This window comes from Ascaphus truei, chromosome 5, assembly GCF_040206685.1.
Source record: "Ascaphus truei isolate aAscTru1 chromosome 5, aAscTru1.hap1, whole genome shotgun sequence".
NCBI lineage: Eukaryota > Metazoa > Chordata > Amphibia > Anura > Ascaphidae > Ascaphus > Ascaphus truei.
Window position 1 is genome coordinate 306,666,031 of NC_134487.1, and position 18,187 is coordinate 306,684,217.

The following is an 18,187-nucleotide window of genomic DNA, read 5'->3' on the forward strand; positions in this document are numbered from 1 at the left end:
TACATTAGGGTAGTCAGTGTCAGTGTCAGTGTGTGTGTGTGTGTGTGTGGGGGGGGTCAGTCAGTGTATGTGTGTGTCTGTCAGTGTATATGTGTGTGTCTGTCAGTGTGTGTGTGAGTGTGTGTGTAAGCCAGTGTGTGTGTTAGTCAGGCTATGTGTGTGTTTCAGTGTGTCAGTGTGTCTGTCAGTCAGTGGTTGTGTGTGTCTGTCAATGTATGTGTGTCAGTCAGTGTGTATTTTCAGTCAGTGTGTATTTTCAGTCAGATTGTGTTGTCAGTCAGTGTGTGTTGTCAGTCAGTGTGTGTTGTCAGTCAGTGTGTGTTGTCAGTCAGTGTGTGTTGTCAGTCAGTATGTGTGTGTCTGTCTGTCAGTCAGTGTGTGTTTGTCTGTCTGTCAGTCAGTGTGTGTGTCTGTCTGTCTGTCAGTCAGTGTGTGTGTGTATCATTCAGTGTGTGTGTGTCAGTCACTGTGTGTGTTTGTGTGTCAGTAAGTGTGTATGTTTGTGTTAGTCAGGCTATGTGTGTGTCAGTGTGTCTGTCAGTCAGTCAGTGGTTGTGTGTGTGTGTGTCAGTCAGTCAGTGTGTGTGTGTCAGTCAGTCAGTGTGTGTGTGTCAGTCAGTGTGTGTGTGTGTGTGTAAGCCAGTGTGTGTGTTAGTCAGGCTATGTGTGTGTTTCAGTGTGTCAGTGTGTCTGTCAGTCAGTGGTTGTGTGTGTCTGTCAATGTATGTGTGTCAGTCAGTGTGTATTTTCAGTCAGTGTGTATTTTCAGTCAGATTGTGTTGTCAGTCAGTGTGTGTTGTCAGTCAGTGTGTGTTGTCAGTCAGTGTGTGTTGTCAGTCAGTATGTGTGTGTCTGTCTGTCAGTCAGTGTGTGTTTGTCTGTCTGTCAGTCAGTGTGTGTGTCTGTCTGTCTGTCAGTCAGTGTGTGTGTGTGTATCATTCAGTGTGTGTTTGTCAGTCACTGTGTGTGTTTGTGTGTCAGTAAGTGTGTATGTTTGTGTTAGTCAGGCTATGTGTGTGTCAGTGTGTCTGTCAGTCAGTCAGTGGTTGTGTGTGTGTGTGTCAGTCAGTCAGTGTGTGTGTGTCAGTCAGTCAGTGTGTGTGTGTCAGTCAGTGTGTGTGTGTGTGTGTGTGTGTGTGTGTCAGTCAGTCAGTCAGTCAGTCAATCAGTATGTGTGTGTGTGTGTGTGTGTGTGTCTATCAATCAGTGTGTGTGTGTATCAACCAGTCAGTCAGTGTGTGTCTATCAGTCAGTGTCTTTCCTCTCCGTCCCCCGACGTCACCGATGCCTCTTCTGCGTGCTGTGATGTCACTTCCATCATGGAACTTTGTTACAACACAAGGGATTTTTCCTATCAAATAGCTGCTGCAAAGAAGTTTCACTTCAAAAACTCCAGGCTATGGAATAGCGTTTGCCTCTTATTGGGCACACTGGTTACAAACTCTCACACCTGTGCACATTTTGCAGAATGGCAAAATTCCCTGGGGGCGAGAAGTCTATACATCGCTAGAGATGGGATTCACAAATACATTCAGATTCCAGTAGGTTTCATACCTTTATGACAGGCTTTCTTCATAAGAACATCTGTAATAGAAGTTTCAAACTCCTTCGATCGAGTTAGAATTACTGTGAGTGTATTAATATGTCATAAAGTTAATATAAAGCTCATGTCTTTGAAAATAAGCACACGAAGCAACATCATAAAAATCCAATTTGGTCAATGTTCTTCAAAGACAGTAATTGCTGCTCAGAAAGGACAATTTAAATCTTTATGGAGGAGACTGAAAATAGTAGAATTATAACTTTAAAGCGTCTGCAAACGGGGAATGCCTGAGATTCTGCTGGAGTTAGAAAACTAGCTTGGAAAGTTCAAACTCTTATGACACCGGATTATACGATTGGTTCCTTGTCACTATAGGAAATAGTAAACACATGTCTACTGATATCCAATTGATACTAAATCTACTACTATTTTGGAAAGAAATCACAATTCTAAACAAATAGCTCTAAAAAAATGTATAATGCTGTTCTGGTGCGTCAGGCATATTATGTTTCATACTAAACTTTTATTGGCCTTTTGGGCAAGATAAAGTGTTTTGTAAAAAATATTTTCTCCATTATTAGAATTGAAATAATATCATAACATATTTCAGTTTATAAAGTCCATTTATCCTGCATTGAAGTTTAAAATATCTGTAAGTAAAAGATATATTGTAATACAGATGTGAAAGGTGTGAACAAATAAGACACATCATCTGAGGATATATTGCAGAATGACAAATAAGTTTATTGCAGTGTACGGTGCACACGCAGAAGGGAGGTTCAAATTAAACACTCCCCCAACGACATGGTGGCATCCAGGCCTTATTTATACACAAAATACTAAGCCCACGCCCCCTATACGAGGTTGCTTGTGCGTCACTACATAAGCATATAAGATAAACAAAATATGAATATGAACACATTGAGTTAATAGCATTACTATGGGATTCCTATTAGAAATTAAATGACTCAGCAATAACACCTTATACAGGCCGGTGACCTATTCTCTACATACGGGACTTCATGGGAACCTCCCTCGGAATGCGAGACGTTCTTGTTATCTATATTTTATTTTCATAACATTTGCGCTTTTCTCCCCTCTTCAAGGTATTGTGGCTCAGCTGGACAGCTTAATATCATTTAAAACTTCAGGACCAGAAAAAAAAAATTGTGTCTTTAAACTAACTTCCATACCAACTTTCATACAGACAACTAGACAAGATGGATGACAGTATGAGGCACCTAAGATGGATGCTGACTTAAAATGGCTGCTTAGATCCCCGTGCTGTTTATGTCAGACCTCCCCCCCCTCCTTGCATCATATTGTCACTTTGTCACAGATAATATATTCATTGTCCGTTCTCTGCTATTTGTTTAGAAATTAATTAGGCAATAATGATTTCACTTTTAATTTCAGTTAATAAAACAGTCCCAGTTCTAATAAACAAGATATTTTGTTATATGTCAGGGAGGTTTTTTGTATGAATTACTTATTCCTTTAATCCAGAAAACAGAATGGATCATACAGTAAGGTCTTTTAATACGCAGGTTCCATCTTAAGTTTACTAAATACAGCGTGAAATCTTCACTTCCTATCATGGCTCATCTCCGACAAGCGTTATACCAACACAAAGCCACAACGGCAACTAAAGTTGCTCCATAGCCCTGTAGCTGTTTTTCTTCCTATTTAAGTATTTGTGAAAGGAAAAAAAGTTCTTGGATTACAGTACACCTTGGATTAAAGAAAAAAAGAAGAAAGACACAAATAAGTTAAAGAATAGAAAGAAATGCAGGTGTGAGAAAAGATATGAGTGGGGGGGGGGGTGGAAGAGAAATAGAGAGGCATTGGGAGTGGGGAAGGAGAGTCATGATGGTTATTGGGAAAGAAAAGAAAAATACATGGGAGAGAGGAGGGGGGAGGAGAGAGAGGTTAGGGTGGAAGTGGAGAGCGAAAGGATAGAGTGAGAGAAGAGAGAAAAGGTAGAGAGAGAGGGTAGGGTGGAAGAGAGAGAGAGGATTGGGTGGAAAAGGAGAGAGGAGAGAGAGGGTAGGGTGGAAGAGAGAGAGAGAGAGAGAGAGAGGAGAGAGACGTGAGGGGGTAACAGAGAGACATGAGACGGGTAACAGAGAGACACGAGGGGGGTAACAGAAACATGAGGGGGTAACAGAGACACATGAGGGGTAATAGAGAGACATCAGTCGGGTAACAGAGACATGAGGGGGGTAACAGAGAAATACGAGGGGATAACAGACACAAGGGGGTGACAGAGAAACACTGGATAACCAGTGACGCCTTTCTCAGGGTGTGATTGCGGATACATTGGTGCCTCGCTCTAGTCAGAGACTGAAACTTTATGGCGGCTCTTTGCATCGGAAGGAACCTGTTCCGGACACTATGGGCGCAGTGCATGACTGGAGAGCAATTACACCGTGCTTACAGTGTTCATACTTCTTCCTTTGTCGCTGCAACTGACTGAAAAATGCAGGTTGCTTTATTCCGGCAATTAAGCTGATGAGTTTTCATCTCTCTGTTTGCAGCCTGGATGAGGACAGTTGCGGAGCGTTTGCTCAGATAACTTTCCCTCTTCATCCTTTCTTGGATGAGGCTCTGTAGTATCTTTGAATTATTAGAAAGCTTCTCTTCTTTTACAGCAAGTTTAGTTCATCAGCGAGAGAATTCTGTTTCTTGGGCACATCCTGCAGTTCTCCTCTCAGAGCCTCCTCCACTTCCTTGTGCATGCTCTGTGTGCATCAATGCATCCTTCATTATATTATGGAGCTCTATACATTTCTTCACTACGGTCGTAGCCGCTTGCCTTTTCCAGGCTTCTTTCGCCTGAACATACTGACTGTTGGAGATAGAGCAGCGTCTCTGATTCTCTAGCTCTTGTTCCAGTTTCTGGCCCATATGACACCTCTGTAGCTCGGCCTTGGCTTCTTGCTCTTTATCTAATCGGTCACGGAGGAAACAACACTCATGCCTGGCAGTTTGCATTCTCAGCGTGGCTCAAAGAATCATCAATCATTGCTTACTTGTCCACTTCCCTGGTACTGTGTGTTGAGGGGTTCTTGTTGTGGTCAGAACCAGATAGACGTACCAGCTGGGTGCATTGGACCCTGTGCTACCTCGGGGACCCTGCTGTGGCTCCGGCGCAGGCCATGCTTCTTAGCAGCCTCTGGAGATTCCGCCATTCTCCTGATGAACCTGCCAGTCACTCTGGGCTGCAGCACATCCCGGCTCCTTTCTAACACACGATTTCCCGACCTCCCAGTATCATCTTTAAATGTTCTTGCAACTTCCTCTGTAAGTTGAGAACTTCTTTTCTTTTTCTCGCTCTTCCTCTTTACCTTGTAAGACTTTGATGCATCAGTGGTGCTGAGCACACACTCAATGTTACTGAGCACACACTCAATGTTACTGAGCACACACTCATTGTTACTGAGCACACACTCATTGTTTAAAGCTTCTGCATCTTTCTTGCGTCCCCATGGCGTTGCTGCTGCTGCTGCAGTTGATTGGCTCGCTGGAACAAATATTCCTCTTGCTGCTGATGCTGCTCTTTTCCTGGAGCCACATAGGAATCATCCTCACCATCATCATCAGGCGTGAAGGGACACTGTTTCGTGTGACCGGGCTCTTTACACCATTAACACTTCTGGTACGGCGCCCTTTCTGGTGCCACATAGGAATGCTCATTCCTGAAGGGACACTATCTCGTTTGGCCGGGCTCATTACACAATAAACACATTCTATCCTCCATTCTTGCATTTTTAGGTGTACTCTTCACACTGACCTCAGGAGGCGCTCTACTGCCTCAATACTGTTCTGTATATGCTACAATCACAGCTGGTAATCATACAGGTGCGGCAGACTTTAGTTGCAGAGTTAGTACCTGTTGTAAGTGTCTCTGTAGCAGTCTTACTCCTGCTGAGCAGCCATTTTAAAAACTCATGTCACATAGTTACATAGTAGAGGAGGTTGAAAAAAAGACTTCCGTCCATCAAGTTCAACCTATGCTAAATTTAGAGGACAGATACTTTATCCTATATCCGTACTTACAGTATACTGATCCAGAGGAAGGCAAACAAAAACCCCTGTGTAATATCATCCAATGATATCTCATAAGGGGAAAAATTAATTCCTTCCTGACTCCAAGAATTGGCAATCGGATTAATCCCTGGATCAACATCCTTCCCATGTATACTTATTTGGTATATCCCTGTATACCTGTCCTTTCTAAAAAGATGTCCAACCTTTCTTTGAACAAATTTATTGTATCTGCCATCACAGTCTCCATGGGTAATGCAATCCACATTTTAACTGCCCTTACTGTAAAGAACCCTTTCCTTTGTTGCTTGTGAAATCTCCTTTCCCCCAACCTTAAGGGATGACCCTGAGTCCTTTGTACTGCCCGTGGGATGAATAGTTCATTTGAAAGCTCCTTGTACTGTCCCCGAATATATTTGTATATAGTTATCATATCCCCTCTTAGACACCTCTTTGCTAATGTAAATAAATATAATTTAGCTAGCCTCTCCTCATAAGTTAGAATGTCCATCCCCTTTATTAATTTAGTGGCTCTTCTCTGCACTCTCTCTAGTTCCATAATGTCTTTTCTTAGGATTGGTGCCCAAAATTGTGCTCCATATTCAAGGTGGTCTTACTAATGCTTTGAAAAGGGGCATAATTATGTTTACTTCCCTTCCATCCATTGCCCATTTAATGCAAGATAAGATCTTGTTTGCCTTTGCAGCTACTGCATGACTTTGGGCACTATTGCTAAGCCTGCTGTCTACAAGCACTCCTAAATCCTTCTCCATCAAGGATTCCCCCAATTTATCACCATTTAATTTGTAAGTCGCCTTTTTATTCTTGCATCCCAAATGCATAACCTACATACATTTATCTGTATTAAACCTCATCTGCCATTTACCTGCCCACGTTTCCAGTCTCCCCAAGTCCTTCTGGAGAGAAATTACATCCTGCTCTGATTCTACTACCTAACACAATTTAGTATCATCAGCAAAGATGGAGACTTTGCTCTCGATGCCAACCTCAAGGTCATTAATAAACAAGTTAAAAAGCAGGGGTCCCAGTACCAATCCCTGAGGTACTCCACTCACGACTTTAGCCCAACCTGAAAAAGTTCCATTTATGACAACCCTCTGTTGTCTGTCCTTCAACCAGTTTTCAATCCAGTGCTATTTTGTGCTATAACCTTTTGTGAGGAACCGTATCAAAAGCCTTTGCAAACTCTTAAATAGACCACATCAACTGCAATACCCTGGTCTATGTTTTTTTCCCCCAAACCTCACAGATCTTTAGGTGCTATTGATGAAAGAATAGGTGATTAGTGCGCAGCTAATAATTAGTGAAACACAATAAACAATGTGCACTGCACAGTGATATTATAATCAAAAAAGTTCAACCTTGAGTGTGGGAAGATCACTACTAGTGCGTCTGCAGCCCTTCTTGGGGGTGTCTCGACACCCCTGAAACTATGAAAAAGACAGAAAAACAAGGCGCACAACGCACATAGTGAAGTAAAATTAAAAGTCAAATTTTATCAATATAATAAAAATGTGCAGTTGGTAATTGGGTATACCACACCAGTAGACAGCTACAAACGCCACTCCTCACTCGATTGTAGGGTGCAGGGGATCAGTAGTCATCTGATGTCATGCGGATCGATGCTCCAGGACCATCTGGTATCAAAGACTGAGACCTGCCCCGTCTTGAATGAGAGGGAGACGGCTTCTACAACCACCAGCTTGACATCAGATGACTACTGATCCCCTGCACCCTACAATCGAGTGAGGAGTGGCGTTTGTAGCTGTCTACTGGCGTGGTATACCCAATTACCAACTGCACATTTTTATTATATTGATGTACGCAGAACTTATATCTTTTTATGAGTAAATTTGACTTTTAATTTTACTTCACTATGTGCGTTGTGCGCCTTGTTTTTCTGTCTTTTCTTTAGGTGCTATGCCTTTTAGGTGCCCAAATTATCCACCAATTGTGACAACTCAGACACGGAGCCGGGGCTTCTCTCTCACATCGAGCCAGGAAACGTAGGGTTCGCTTATCAGGTTTATTAACAAAACGGCACAAAACAGGAACAAAACAAAATACCTCGCTCCCTCTGGAGCACTAACTATCATACACCCATCTTCCGATAGGAGAGCTAAGCTCTTTATCAATACGTTTACCTCTGTAAGCGACAACACCCAAAGTTTCTCTCTCTGACCCTCTCGGGCTGTGGGTTTGGTCCAAACAACAGGCCCTGCGTTAAGCAGGCCTGGAACCGGTGTCCTTGCTGGTTGGGGTAAGGCTTGGGTGACCATATTGGGACAAACCAGGACATAAGTTGCACAAGGGCGGCCGTTGAGTGCCCATTGCACATGAACGATTGGCGCTTGCCGGCTGCGTATGCGCGATCGATCGGCGCTTGTCGTCCACGCATGAGTGATCGGTGCTTGCCGGTATTTAGATAGAAAACTGGGACATTCAGATCTCAGGACACCGGGACAGGGGCAAAAAATGGACTGTCCCAGCCAAACCGGGACGCCCGTCCACCCTAGGTAAGGCTCAGTTCTGTCAGGCTGTTTACTGGTTTTAAAGCCCTTGCAATCAGCAGTTAACTGACACACTCTAGCTTCTTACCTAGCTAAGAGTTTAACCTCCTGCACACTGCATGCGCTCACTAACAGAGACGTGTGTGTGTGTGTGTGTGTGTGTGTGTGTGTGTGTGTGTGTGTGTGTGTGTGTGTGTGTGTGTGTGTGTGTGTGTGTGTGTGTGTGTGTGTGTGTGAATTTACCCCCATTCTTAGTGCCCTGAAAAACTTTCTATTTTGTTTGTTTAGATGTTCGGTTTTTGACCTGTCGCAGGCTTGTAGCCCTTATGTGCCTCTCACGCGAGAGGGGAGAGAACGCTGCCAACAGGAAGAAAACACAGGAACAGATTCACAGAGGGCCTTACCTCCTATTTAAATGATTTTAGTGAATTTGGGTCACAGTGAAAACACTATTTCTTTACGGTGTTTCCTTCTGAACTACTGTAGAAGTAGGAACAAGGTTTTGCATCATTTTCTCCGTTTGCCTGGGCAGGAAGGGTCGAGTCAAGGTTCAAATTTATAAGAACCATGTGAGTTCGGGGGTTAAGGGGCTCACATTTAAAGTCCCTAAACTCCTCATCTGTAATGAAAACCATACCCAAGGTGTTCCATTTCAGCAGATGAGAGCGAAAGAGGCACCCCTACCTTTCAGAGTATTAAGCCCAATCAACTCTTTCACTGTCAGCAGTACTGGCTTTTGTCAACTACTGATTACTATAACTGGTTAATTTCTCAATTGCCCATTCACCTTGTGGCTGCACCACCCCACAAACCTCCCCCTCTCTCACTCCTACACAGAACACAAGACACTTGTGAGGGAAAATGACTACAGCATTTCCTTGACTATCTTTCCCATGAATTAAGACCTTGCCAGCACCATGAAGATGCAGAGGTCCAGACGGGCTTGTAAGCCTGCAACATTCCACAGGCAGCGTTCCACGAGAAGAAGATACCACCACACTGACGTGTCCAGCATGGAATGCTAGAACGGCCTCTTCTTCCTTAGGCTAAGGCCCTCAGTGCGCGAGCGCGTCGGGGTGCCTGGCGGCGCTCGTTCCCGGCAGCAGCGCAACCTGGTGGACTCCTGGCAATGCGTGGCGGGAGCGCGGTGGGGGCGCAGCCGTGACGTCACATGGCTGGTTCGCCCTCAGCTGAAGCGCCGCCGTGACGTGGCCACAAGAAAAGACAAGATCCGTGTCTTTACAAAATGTGGTCGCGTGCAGGCAGCTGTTGGCGCCGGCCCCATAGAGGGCCGTACCGTGTGTGTGCCAAGCGCGCCGTCGCAGCCACGACCACTGGGGACCTAGCCTTACACAGTACAGTGCATAAGCAGAGTGCCTTTTGTAACTTTACTCATCTCAAGATATCTAGAAACTACCACACATCAGTGTATGGGGCCGGATATGTGTATTATGGTCCCTGTGAGGTCACAAGCGTTCCATATTTTATATTTCAGTGTTTGTCAAGATAGAAAATGGCGATGCACAAAGAACATATGCGATGGAACGTGCTCAGTCATTGGATTATCCCATTATATGACGTTTGATGGGTTAAAATATACATTTCCTGGTGACTGCCAATACGTTATGGTTCAGGTAAGAACAATCAGGTGCTACCAAATATTCATCCAATCATGTGCGGAGTCTTGAATACAATATATATATATATATACCTTATAATAAAAAACTAGGAACAGTATTGCTTTCATACTGAGAAGATAACATAATCGAAAGCATTTTTTCAAATACTGCTTCATAACATATACCGTGCGCCTGCTTTATATATATATATATATATATATATATATATATATATATATATATATATATATATATATATATATATATACACACACACACATGAAGAGGTATCAGTACCGTGTTAGCTGAGCTTCATTAATCAAAAAATAAATAAACGATACCGTTCTGTGGCTAACGAAATGCTTTTATTTGTGCGAGCTTTCGAGATACACTGATCTCTTCTTCCGGCGATGTTACAATGAATAAAGCAAGCAAAGGGTGTACTTAAAAACAGTGTCTCTTGAAATGTTATCTGTGCTTGTCCCTCCCCCGGTGTGTGGTTGTGATTTATGGCTAGAGGTGTTAAATGGTTCCTGAAAGTTAGTGATCTAAGTGTGTGTGTTTGTCACAGTGTATACAGTGCTCTACAAAAGGTGTGTGTGGAGTGGGAGTTAATATAAATGGTGTGGGTAGGTGTGGAAATGTGAGAGATTGTAGCATAACTAAAAGTGTGTGTAGATACTATGTGGTCCCTATTGGTGTATAGGGATGGAAAAACAAGGAGTATCTGTATGTGTAAGAGACAGCTGTGTGTGCATACATATAGCACAGTATGTACAGACATGGCCTTTAGTGCTCATGGGAAGAGAGTTCACTTGTGTCAGTAATGACTCATAAATTTTATATATATATATATATATATATATATATATATATATATATATAGACCATACGATACCGGTTGCAACACGACATCAAGGGACAGCACGCAGGTAAGTAAATCATAAATTTTCAATATTTGATAAAAGACACAAAAACCGACGTTTCGGTCCCCCAGGGGGTGCGCCACCTTGAGAAAGGTCCCACTGGGGGACCGAAACGTCGTTTTTTGTGTCTTCTATCAAATATAGAAAATGTATGATCTACTTACCTGTGTGCTGTCCCTTGATGTCGTGTTGCAACCGGTATCGTATGGTCTATATATATATCAAATGGAAATACAACTGTATGCTCATCTGCATGTCTTAGGCAGGTCTGCAACCCCGCCTTTCCCCATTATCACCCAGCACACGGCACTTCCACTGCAGCAAGGGATTCTGGGAAATGACATGCAAATGAGCACACAGTGCCACTTTTTGCTTCAAAAACCATTTTTAACATGGTTCGATGGTTCCCTATAGGCTTAAGCTTGCTGCATGGTCACAGCTTTGAGCACAGCCAGGGTTAAGGTGCACAGCCAGAAAACCCACCCACAGACAGCTTTTCGACCTTAATGGGTCTCATCAGTGTGGGGCTGGTTAACTGGCCATGCAAAGAAGCAATAAGGATGGGGTTTACCATACTGAGTTAAGTTAAGGTGAGTAAAAAAAGTGACAAAAACCCTCCACAGCAAAGCAAATAGCAAATGGAAATACAATATATATACACTATTCTCTTTTACCAATAGATCTATTTTTAACATGCAATAAGTATACAGAGTTTTCACAGAACTCAATGTTTTTTTATCATTGTTAAAATAATATGCAATGAGATAAAAAAAACAAACTCATTTTAATAATATGTTCCACTGTTTTCTTGTAGGATTATTGTAATGGAGGTTCAGGTACCTTCCGTGTACTTATATCAAATGAGGGCTGTGGATTCGCTGGAGAAAAGTGCTCCAAAATAATTACTATTCTCTATGAGAACGGAGAGATTGAGTTAACTAATGAACAGGTTTGTATAATGTATATTGGTTTATGTAACAGTGACAATTCACTACAATAAATGATTCAAGTTTCCAAAATATCATAAAACCGCAATTCTGGGACTTTTTATTTTGAGAACCGCCCTTCATGTAACAAAAATACAGCAAAACTTCCCATCATATTAACCTTTTAATATTAGATGCGTAGTAAGGCTGATATTGACTGGCTGCATTGCTATTCCGTGGGCTCCTCCTGGCGCTGGAAGACTTTCTGTATCTCTTATCGTGTGTTGTGTGGAATAACAGCCCGGAGTTAATGAGCCTAAGGGGCCTACGCCAAACCGCCCGGTTCACAAGAAGCAGAATGAAATGTGTCGTATTCTCTATTGCAAATCACTTCTAAACCGCGTCTAAAAAAAGGTGTCAAACCGCCTGGTTTAGCAGCCAAATCGCTCTGATTGTACGGGCTCTAGAAGTGGAATGAACCTGAGGTAGCTGTAACTTGCAATACCAATCTCGCCACTCTTTGAAGGTGTTAAAGATTGGCGTTGATAGAAGCCGTTTGCATAACGGAGCTACGAGGATAGATAGCAGTTTGGGGCAAAAATGCGCGTTTGAGGCTTTTTTTTTTTTTTTGACAAACGGATTGGATTGTCAGAGCAAGAGTGAAACCGTTTCTAAACATGCCTTTTAGATGTGATTTGGACACGGGAGATGGGCTCGCAGAATAGCAAAGCGCGCTAATCCGATTAGAAAAGGTTCTTTAGAAGCCAAAGTTTTTGTCAAACTTCAAAGTTACTAGAATAGATAAGTCTTATTGGCAGTCACTTGGGTGTTTTAACAAAATAGTATTATACAGGAGATTTAAATGTTACTTTTAATGTTTTATCTCCTAATATACGGTAATCCTTCTTTATCCTGGCCCCAGACCTGATGCTGGGGGGGGGGGGGGAGGTGGGGGAGGGTTTTAGGGTTGGCAGGTGGCTTGTCCAAACATATTGTACATAATGGCAAAAGATGCGACTACCCCAATACATATTAAAAAATACCTTCACGCCCCCCCCCCCGAATACATATAAAATATACCCCCACCACCCCCAATACATATAAAATATACCCCCATCTCCCATATGCATACAAAATATACCCTCACCACCCATATACATATTGTGCTGGGCCTCCCTGTGCGATCTGCTGGGTCTCCCTGCGCGTTCTGCTGGGCCTCCCTGCGCGTTCTGCTGGGCCTCCGTGCGCGTTCTGCTGGGCCTCTCTGCGCGATCTGCTGGGCCTCCCTGCACATTCTGCTGGGCCTCCCTGCACGTTCTGCTGGGCCTCCCTGCACGTTCTGCGGGCCTCCCTGCGCGATCCACTGGGCCTCCCTGCGCAATCTGCTGGGCCTCCCTGCGCGATCTGCTGGGCCTCCCTGCGCGATCTGCTGGGCCTCGCTGCACGTTCTGCTGGGCCTCCCTGCGCGATCTGCTGGGCCTCCCTGCACATTCTCCTGGGCCTCCCTGCGCATTCTCCTGGGCCTCCCTGTGCGATCTGCTGGGCCTCCCTGCGCGATATGCTGGGCCTCCCTGCGCGATCTGCTGGGCCTCCCTGCACGTTCTGCTGGGCCTCTGTGCGCGTTCTGCTGGGCCTCCCTACACGAACTGCTGGGCCTCCCACCGCGAACTGCTGGGCCTCCCACCGCGAACTGCTGGGCCTCCCTACGTGAACTACTGGGCCTCCCTGCGTGTTCTGCTGGGCCTCCCACCGCGAACTGCTGGGCCTCCTTGCACGTTCTGCTGGGCCTCCCTGCACATTCTGCTGGGCCTCCCTGCACATTCTGCTGGGCCTCCCTGCACATTCTGCTGGGCCTCCCTGCACATTCGGCTGGGCCTCCCTGCACATTCTGCTGGGCCTCCCTGCACATTCGGCTGGGCCTCCCTGCACATTCTGCTGGGCCTCCCTGCACATTCTGCTGGGCCTCCCTGCGCGTTCTGCTGGGCCTCCCACCGCGAACTGCTGGGCCTCCCTGCACATTCTGCTGGGCCTCCCTACACATTCTGCTGGGCCTCCCTGCACATTCTGCTGGGCCTCCCTACACGAACTGCTGGGCCTCCCTGCGCGTTCTGCTGGGCCTCCCACCGTGAACTGCTGGGCCTCCCTACGCGAACTACTGGGCCTCCCTGCACGTTCTGCTGGGCCTCCCTGCACATTCTGCTAGGCCTCCTACACGAACTGCTGGGCCTCCCACCGTGAAATGCTGGGCCTCCCTACGCGAACTACTGGGCCTCCCTGCACATTCTGCTGGGCCTCCCTGCACGTTCTGCTGGGCCTCCCTGCACATTCTGCTGGGCCTCCCTGCACATTCTGCTGGGCCTCCCTGCACATTCTACTGGGCCTCCCTGCACATTCTACTGGGCCTCCCTGCACATTCTGCTGGGCCTCCCTACACGAACTTCTGGGCCTCCCTGCGCGTTCTGCTGGGCCTCCCTGCACGTTCTGCTGGGCCTCCCTGCACGTTCTGCTGGGCCTCCCTGCGCGTTCTGCTGGGCCTCCCTGCGCGTTCGGCTGTTCTCCCGCCAGTCAATGCCAGATATCTTTAGCGGGACACAGGCTGGCGCCGGGTCACACACGATCAATCCTGAAGCCGTCCAGGCTTGTGCAGATCCGCTGCAGCAGCTCCCCGTGCGTGTCCTGCCAGGAACTCTTAGATAGCTCCTTCCTTAGCCCCGCCTCTCCAGAGTCCAATATCATTGGCTGAGGCCCTGTCCATCACAAGTCACATCCTCCTGTACCCAGGGCTGTCGCCACTCCGGGTTTGATCCGGAGACCACGGGTTCGGCCACTTATCTCTGGGCTACGGGTTTACCTGGTAAATTTCTGGGTGGCGGCAGCATCTCCCCCTGAAAATCCTGCTCACATGTTTGCGCGACGTCAAATGGAGCCGTATTGCCATGACAACGGGCCGCTACCTGGCGTCACGTGACTCCCCTTGCCATGACAACGAGACGCTCCATGACATCACGACGTTACGCAGCGTCACTTTGCCATAACAATGTGGCGTCCCATGACGCCTCGGTGCTATAAGGCGTCCCATTGTCATGGCAGCGTGATGCCGCCATGTCACATAGCACCCCATGGTCATTGCAACGCGGCACCATTTAATAAATATATAAAGAAGATAAATGTAAAAAATGTTATCGCCAGGTTAGCCTACAATAGGTGGTGGTCACCTGCCCGTACCGGACGTGGCTGCCTGCTGCAGCACGGCATGCTGGGAATTGTAGTTTCCTATTGCAGCCAAGGGGCAGTGTATGTGTGTCAGCTGGCTGCACTTACAAAGGGGGTTACAATACCCACATAACCAGATGCAAAAAAGAAAAGATGAGTGCGTACCCCAATATTACTGCCACTGAAAATGTATATGAAAGAAAACAGCTTTTACAGTAGCACAAATTATTAATGGACTAGTGAACAATCCAAGCCCCCCCCAGTAATGTAACAACCCCCCCACTAATGTAACAACCCCCCCCCGTAATGTAACAACCCCCCCGTAATGTAACAACCCCCCAGTAATGTAACAACCGCCCCAGTAATGTAACAACCGCCCCAGTAATGTAACAACCCCCCGTAATGTAACAACCCCCCAGTAATGTAACAACCCCCGTAATGTAACAACCCCCCCCCAGTAATGTACCAACCCCCCACCCCCCCAGTAATGTAACAATTGCTTCCCTTCATGGCCACGTTATTACTCGCGTGGTAGGAAGTGTGGCTTTGTGCAGTAACATTCTCCGTTTCTTCTTCAGGTTCACATAAAAAGGCCTCTGAGAGATGGGACCGATGTGGAAGTGTTGCAGTCTGGTCACTTCTTTATCCTGTTACTCGGCAAAACAATGTCTGTTACGTGGGACAAAGGGATGCGAGTGTATGTGAAATTAAAAGAAAACTACAGGGTAAGAAAGTTCTGTGCGTTATTCATTGACGTTAGCGTTAGTTTTTCTGCCGATCTCCTTGTTCCATTAGGTTTTCTTTGTTTTTTTTTTTTCATCTGCAATGGATTTTCAACAATGTTGTAATTAATTGAATTAAATGCAGAGTAAGTGAGTACTTCCGTATGAGGTGATAATACCTTTTGTTATTTGGACTAACAATTGATATGATAAAACAAGCTTGTTGCTGACCTGAGGAAGAGAGAGAACTCTCGAAAGCTTCTTATAATATCAATTGTTAGTCCAAGTAAAGAAAAGATCACCTACTACAGTACTCGTTTACTCTGTAATTAAAGAATCCACATTGATTTGTTAAAATCAGCATAGCACATTTATATTATCAAACGTCAAATGCACACTTTTTACAGTAGCAAACCAGTTTTACAAGCGATGAAATATTTTTCTTTTACTGTAAAGTAATGTTGTGAGAAGTGCACATACAGTTCAGACAATAAATACATCCTTATACTTTCCAGCGTGTCTAAATCTTTCCTTCTCCGGTAAATGTACTTCTGCAGACTTATTTCCCCTATGCAAAATCTGCTTCTTTGTGCAGAAAACAAAACACCTTTATTGGAATTATTGGGAGTAAATCGTCTCCAGCACTGGTAGCACCCGGCACCCAGCACTGGTAGCACCCGGCACCCAGCACTGGTAGCACCCGGCACCCAGCACTGGTAGCACCCGGCACCCAGCACCCAGCACCCGGAATGAGGCCCTAGGAGATTTACTTTAATTTTGAGACTTTGTTTTATCCAAAGAGAGAGAGAGAATTAAATGTTTTGCAACGAACCAAGTTAATTCTCAGAACTATTTTTAATTTACACCTCAAATGTATATGAGACACCTTATACTATGCGCTCTAAGCTGTGAGACACCTTATACTATGCGCTCTAAGCTGTGAGACACCTTATACTATGCGCTCTAAGCTGTGAGACACCTTATACTATGCGCTCTAAGCTGTGAGACACCTTATACTATGCGCTCTAAGCTGTGAGACACCTTATACTATGCGCTCTAAGCTGTGAGACACCTTATACTATGCGCTCTAAGCTGTGAGACACCTTATACTATGCGCTCTAATCTATGAGACACCTTATACTATGCGCTCTAAGCTGTGAGACACCTTATACTATGCGCTCTAAGCTGTGAGACACCTTATACTATGCGCTCTAAGCTGTGAGACACCTTAAACTATGCGCTCTAAGCTGTGAGACACCTTATACTATGCGCTCTAAGCTGTGAGACACCTTATACTATGCGCTCTAAGCTGTGAGACACCTTACCGCCTGTTCACTGGTGTTTTATAGCGCTGGAAAAGTCATTCAGTTGAACGTGAAATCAGGTATGTTATGAGGTCATTAGGTGTCTTATTAGGGCTTAATAAATATAGCCGTTAATGTTTGTATTGTTACCCCAGTTCTGGCGCATATTCTGTAATAAGTTTGACACGACGCAATCCCAGGTATATATTTACTGTTTCTCTATCTGACATTAAACGGGGCGTCTCTATATGACATTAAACGGGGCGTCTCTATCTGACATTAAACGGGGCGTCTCTATCTGACATTAAACGGGGCGTCTCTATCTGACATTAAACGGGGCGTCTCTATCTGACATTAAACGGGGCGTCTCTATCTGACATTAAACGGGGCGTCTCTATCTGACATTAAACGGGGCGTCTCTATCTGACATTAAACGGGGCGTCTCTATCTGACATTAAACGGGGCGTCTCTATCTGACATTATACGGGGCGTCTCTATCTGACATTATACGGGGCGTCTCTATCTGACATTAAACGGGGCGTCTCTATCTGACATTAAACGGGGCGTCTCTATCTGACATTAAACGGGGCGTCTCTATCTGACATTATACGGGGCGTCTCTATCTGACATTATACGGGGCGTCTCTATCTGACATTATACGGGGCGTCTCTATCTGACATTATACGGGGCGCTGCAGCGCACATCCGTGATCCCGACATCCAGTGAACCCAAAGGTTCCAGAGCGACAAGCCAAGGGTGGACCGGCTATCCACCGGGCACACTAAGAAAACAATATGGCCACCAGGATTAGGGCTCGGTCTGGCGGTGAATACAAAAGCGGGAAGATTGCGGCTTTTTTTCCGGTGGCCATATTTGTAGTCGGCTACCATATTTATTTATATATAAATATATATATTTCTTTTGTGTAAAAAACAGCTGAAATATCTCTGGACACCCGGCGACCAGCACGGAGCATGTGCGAAAACCTAAAAAATAAAAATGCGCAGTTGGGTTTGAATCTGTCAGACTGAGCTGGCGGTTTCCCTTTGAGACTCTTCTTGACGTGTCACTCCCGGTATAAGAGGTTATGTGAGTGGTAGGGTTTGTTTTAGATAACTGTCTCCAACCGAAAATGGCTCTAAAAGTAGATATGGTGGAAACCTGTTGCCAAAATAAGCCAACATTCAACTTTCACCCACCATTGTTTGTTCCGCAACTTCATTAATGTTAGAACAGGAGCTCAGAGGCCGTTAGAAACTTTACATGGCTCCATTGCAGAGGTTGGCGTATCGTACTTATTAGTTCTAACATAATGAGTGGGTGTACTTTGTGGGAAGTACGAGGAACGATTTGCTT

The 18,187-nt window shown here is 45.2% G+C and overlaps 1 protein-coding gene across 1 annotated transcript in view; it reads left to right on the forward strand.

Moving 5' to 3' along the window:
* Positions 1–18,187, forward strand: part of VWF (von Willebrand factor) — a 330,068-nt gene that overhangs the window by 132,476 nt on the left and 179,405 nt on the right. Inside the window, exons 20-22 of the mRNA XM_075603058.1 lie at positions 9,617–9,755; positions 11,481–11,615; positions 15,384–15,530. Coding sequence (XP_075459173.1) covers positions 9,617–9,755; positions 11,481–11,615; positions 15,384–15,530 — 421 coding nt within the window. The remainder of the gene's footprint in view (positions 1–9,616; positions 9,756–11,480; positions 11,616–15,383; positions 15,531–18,187) is intronic.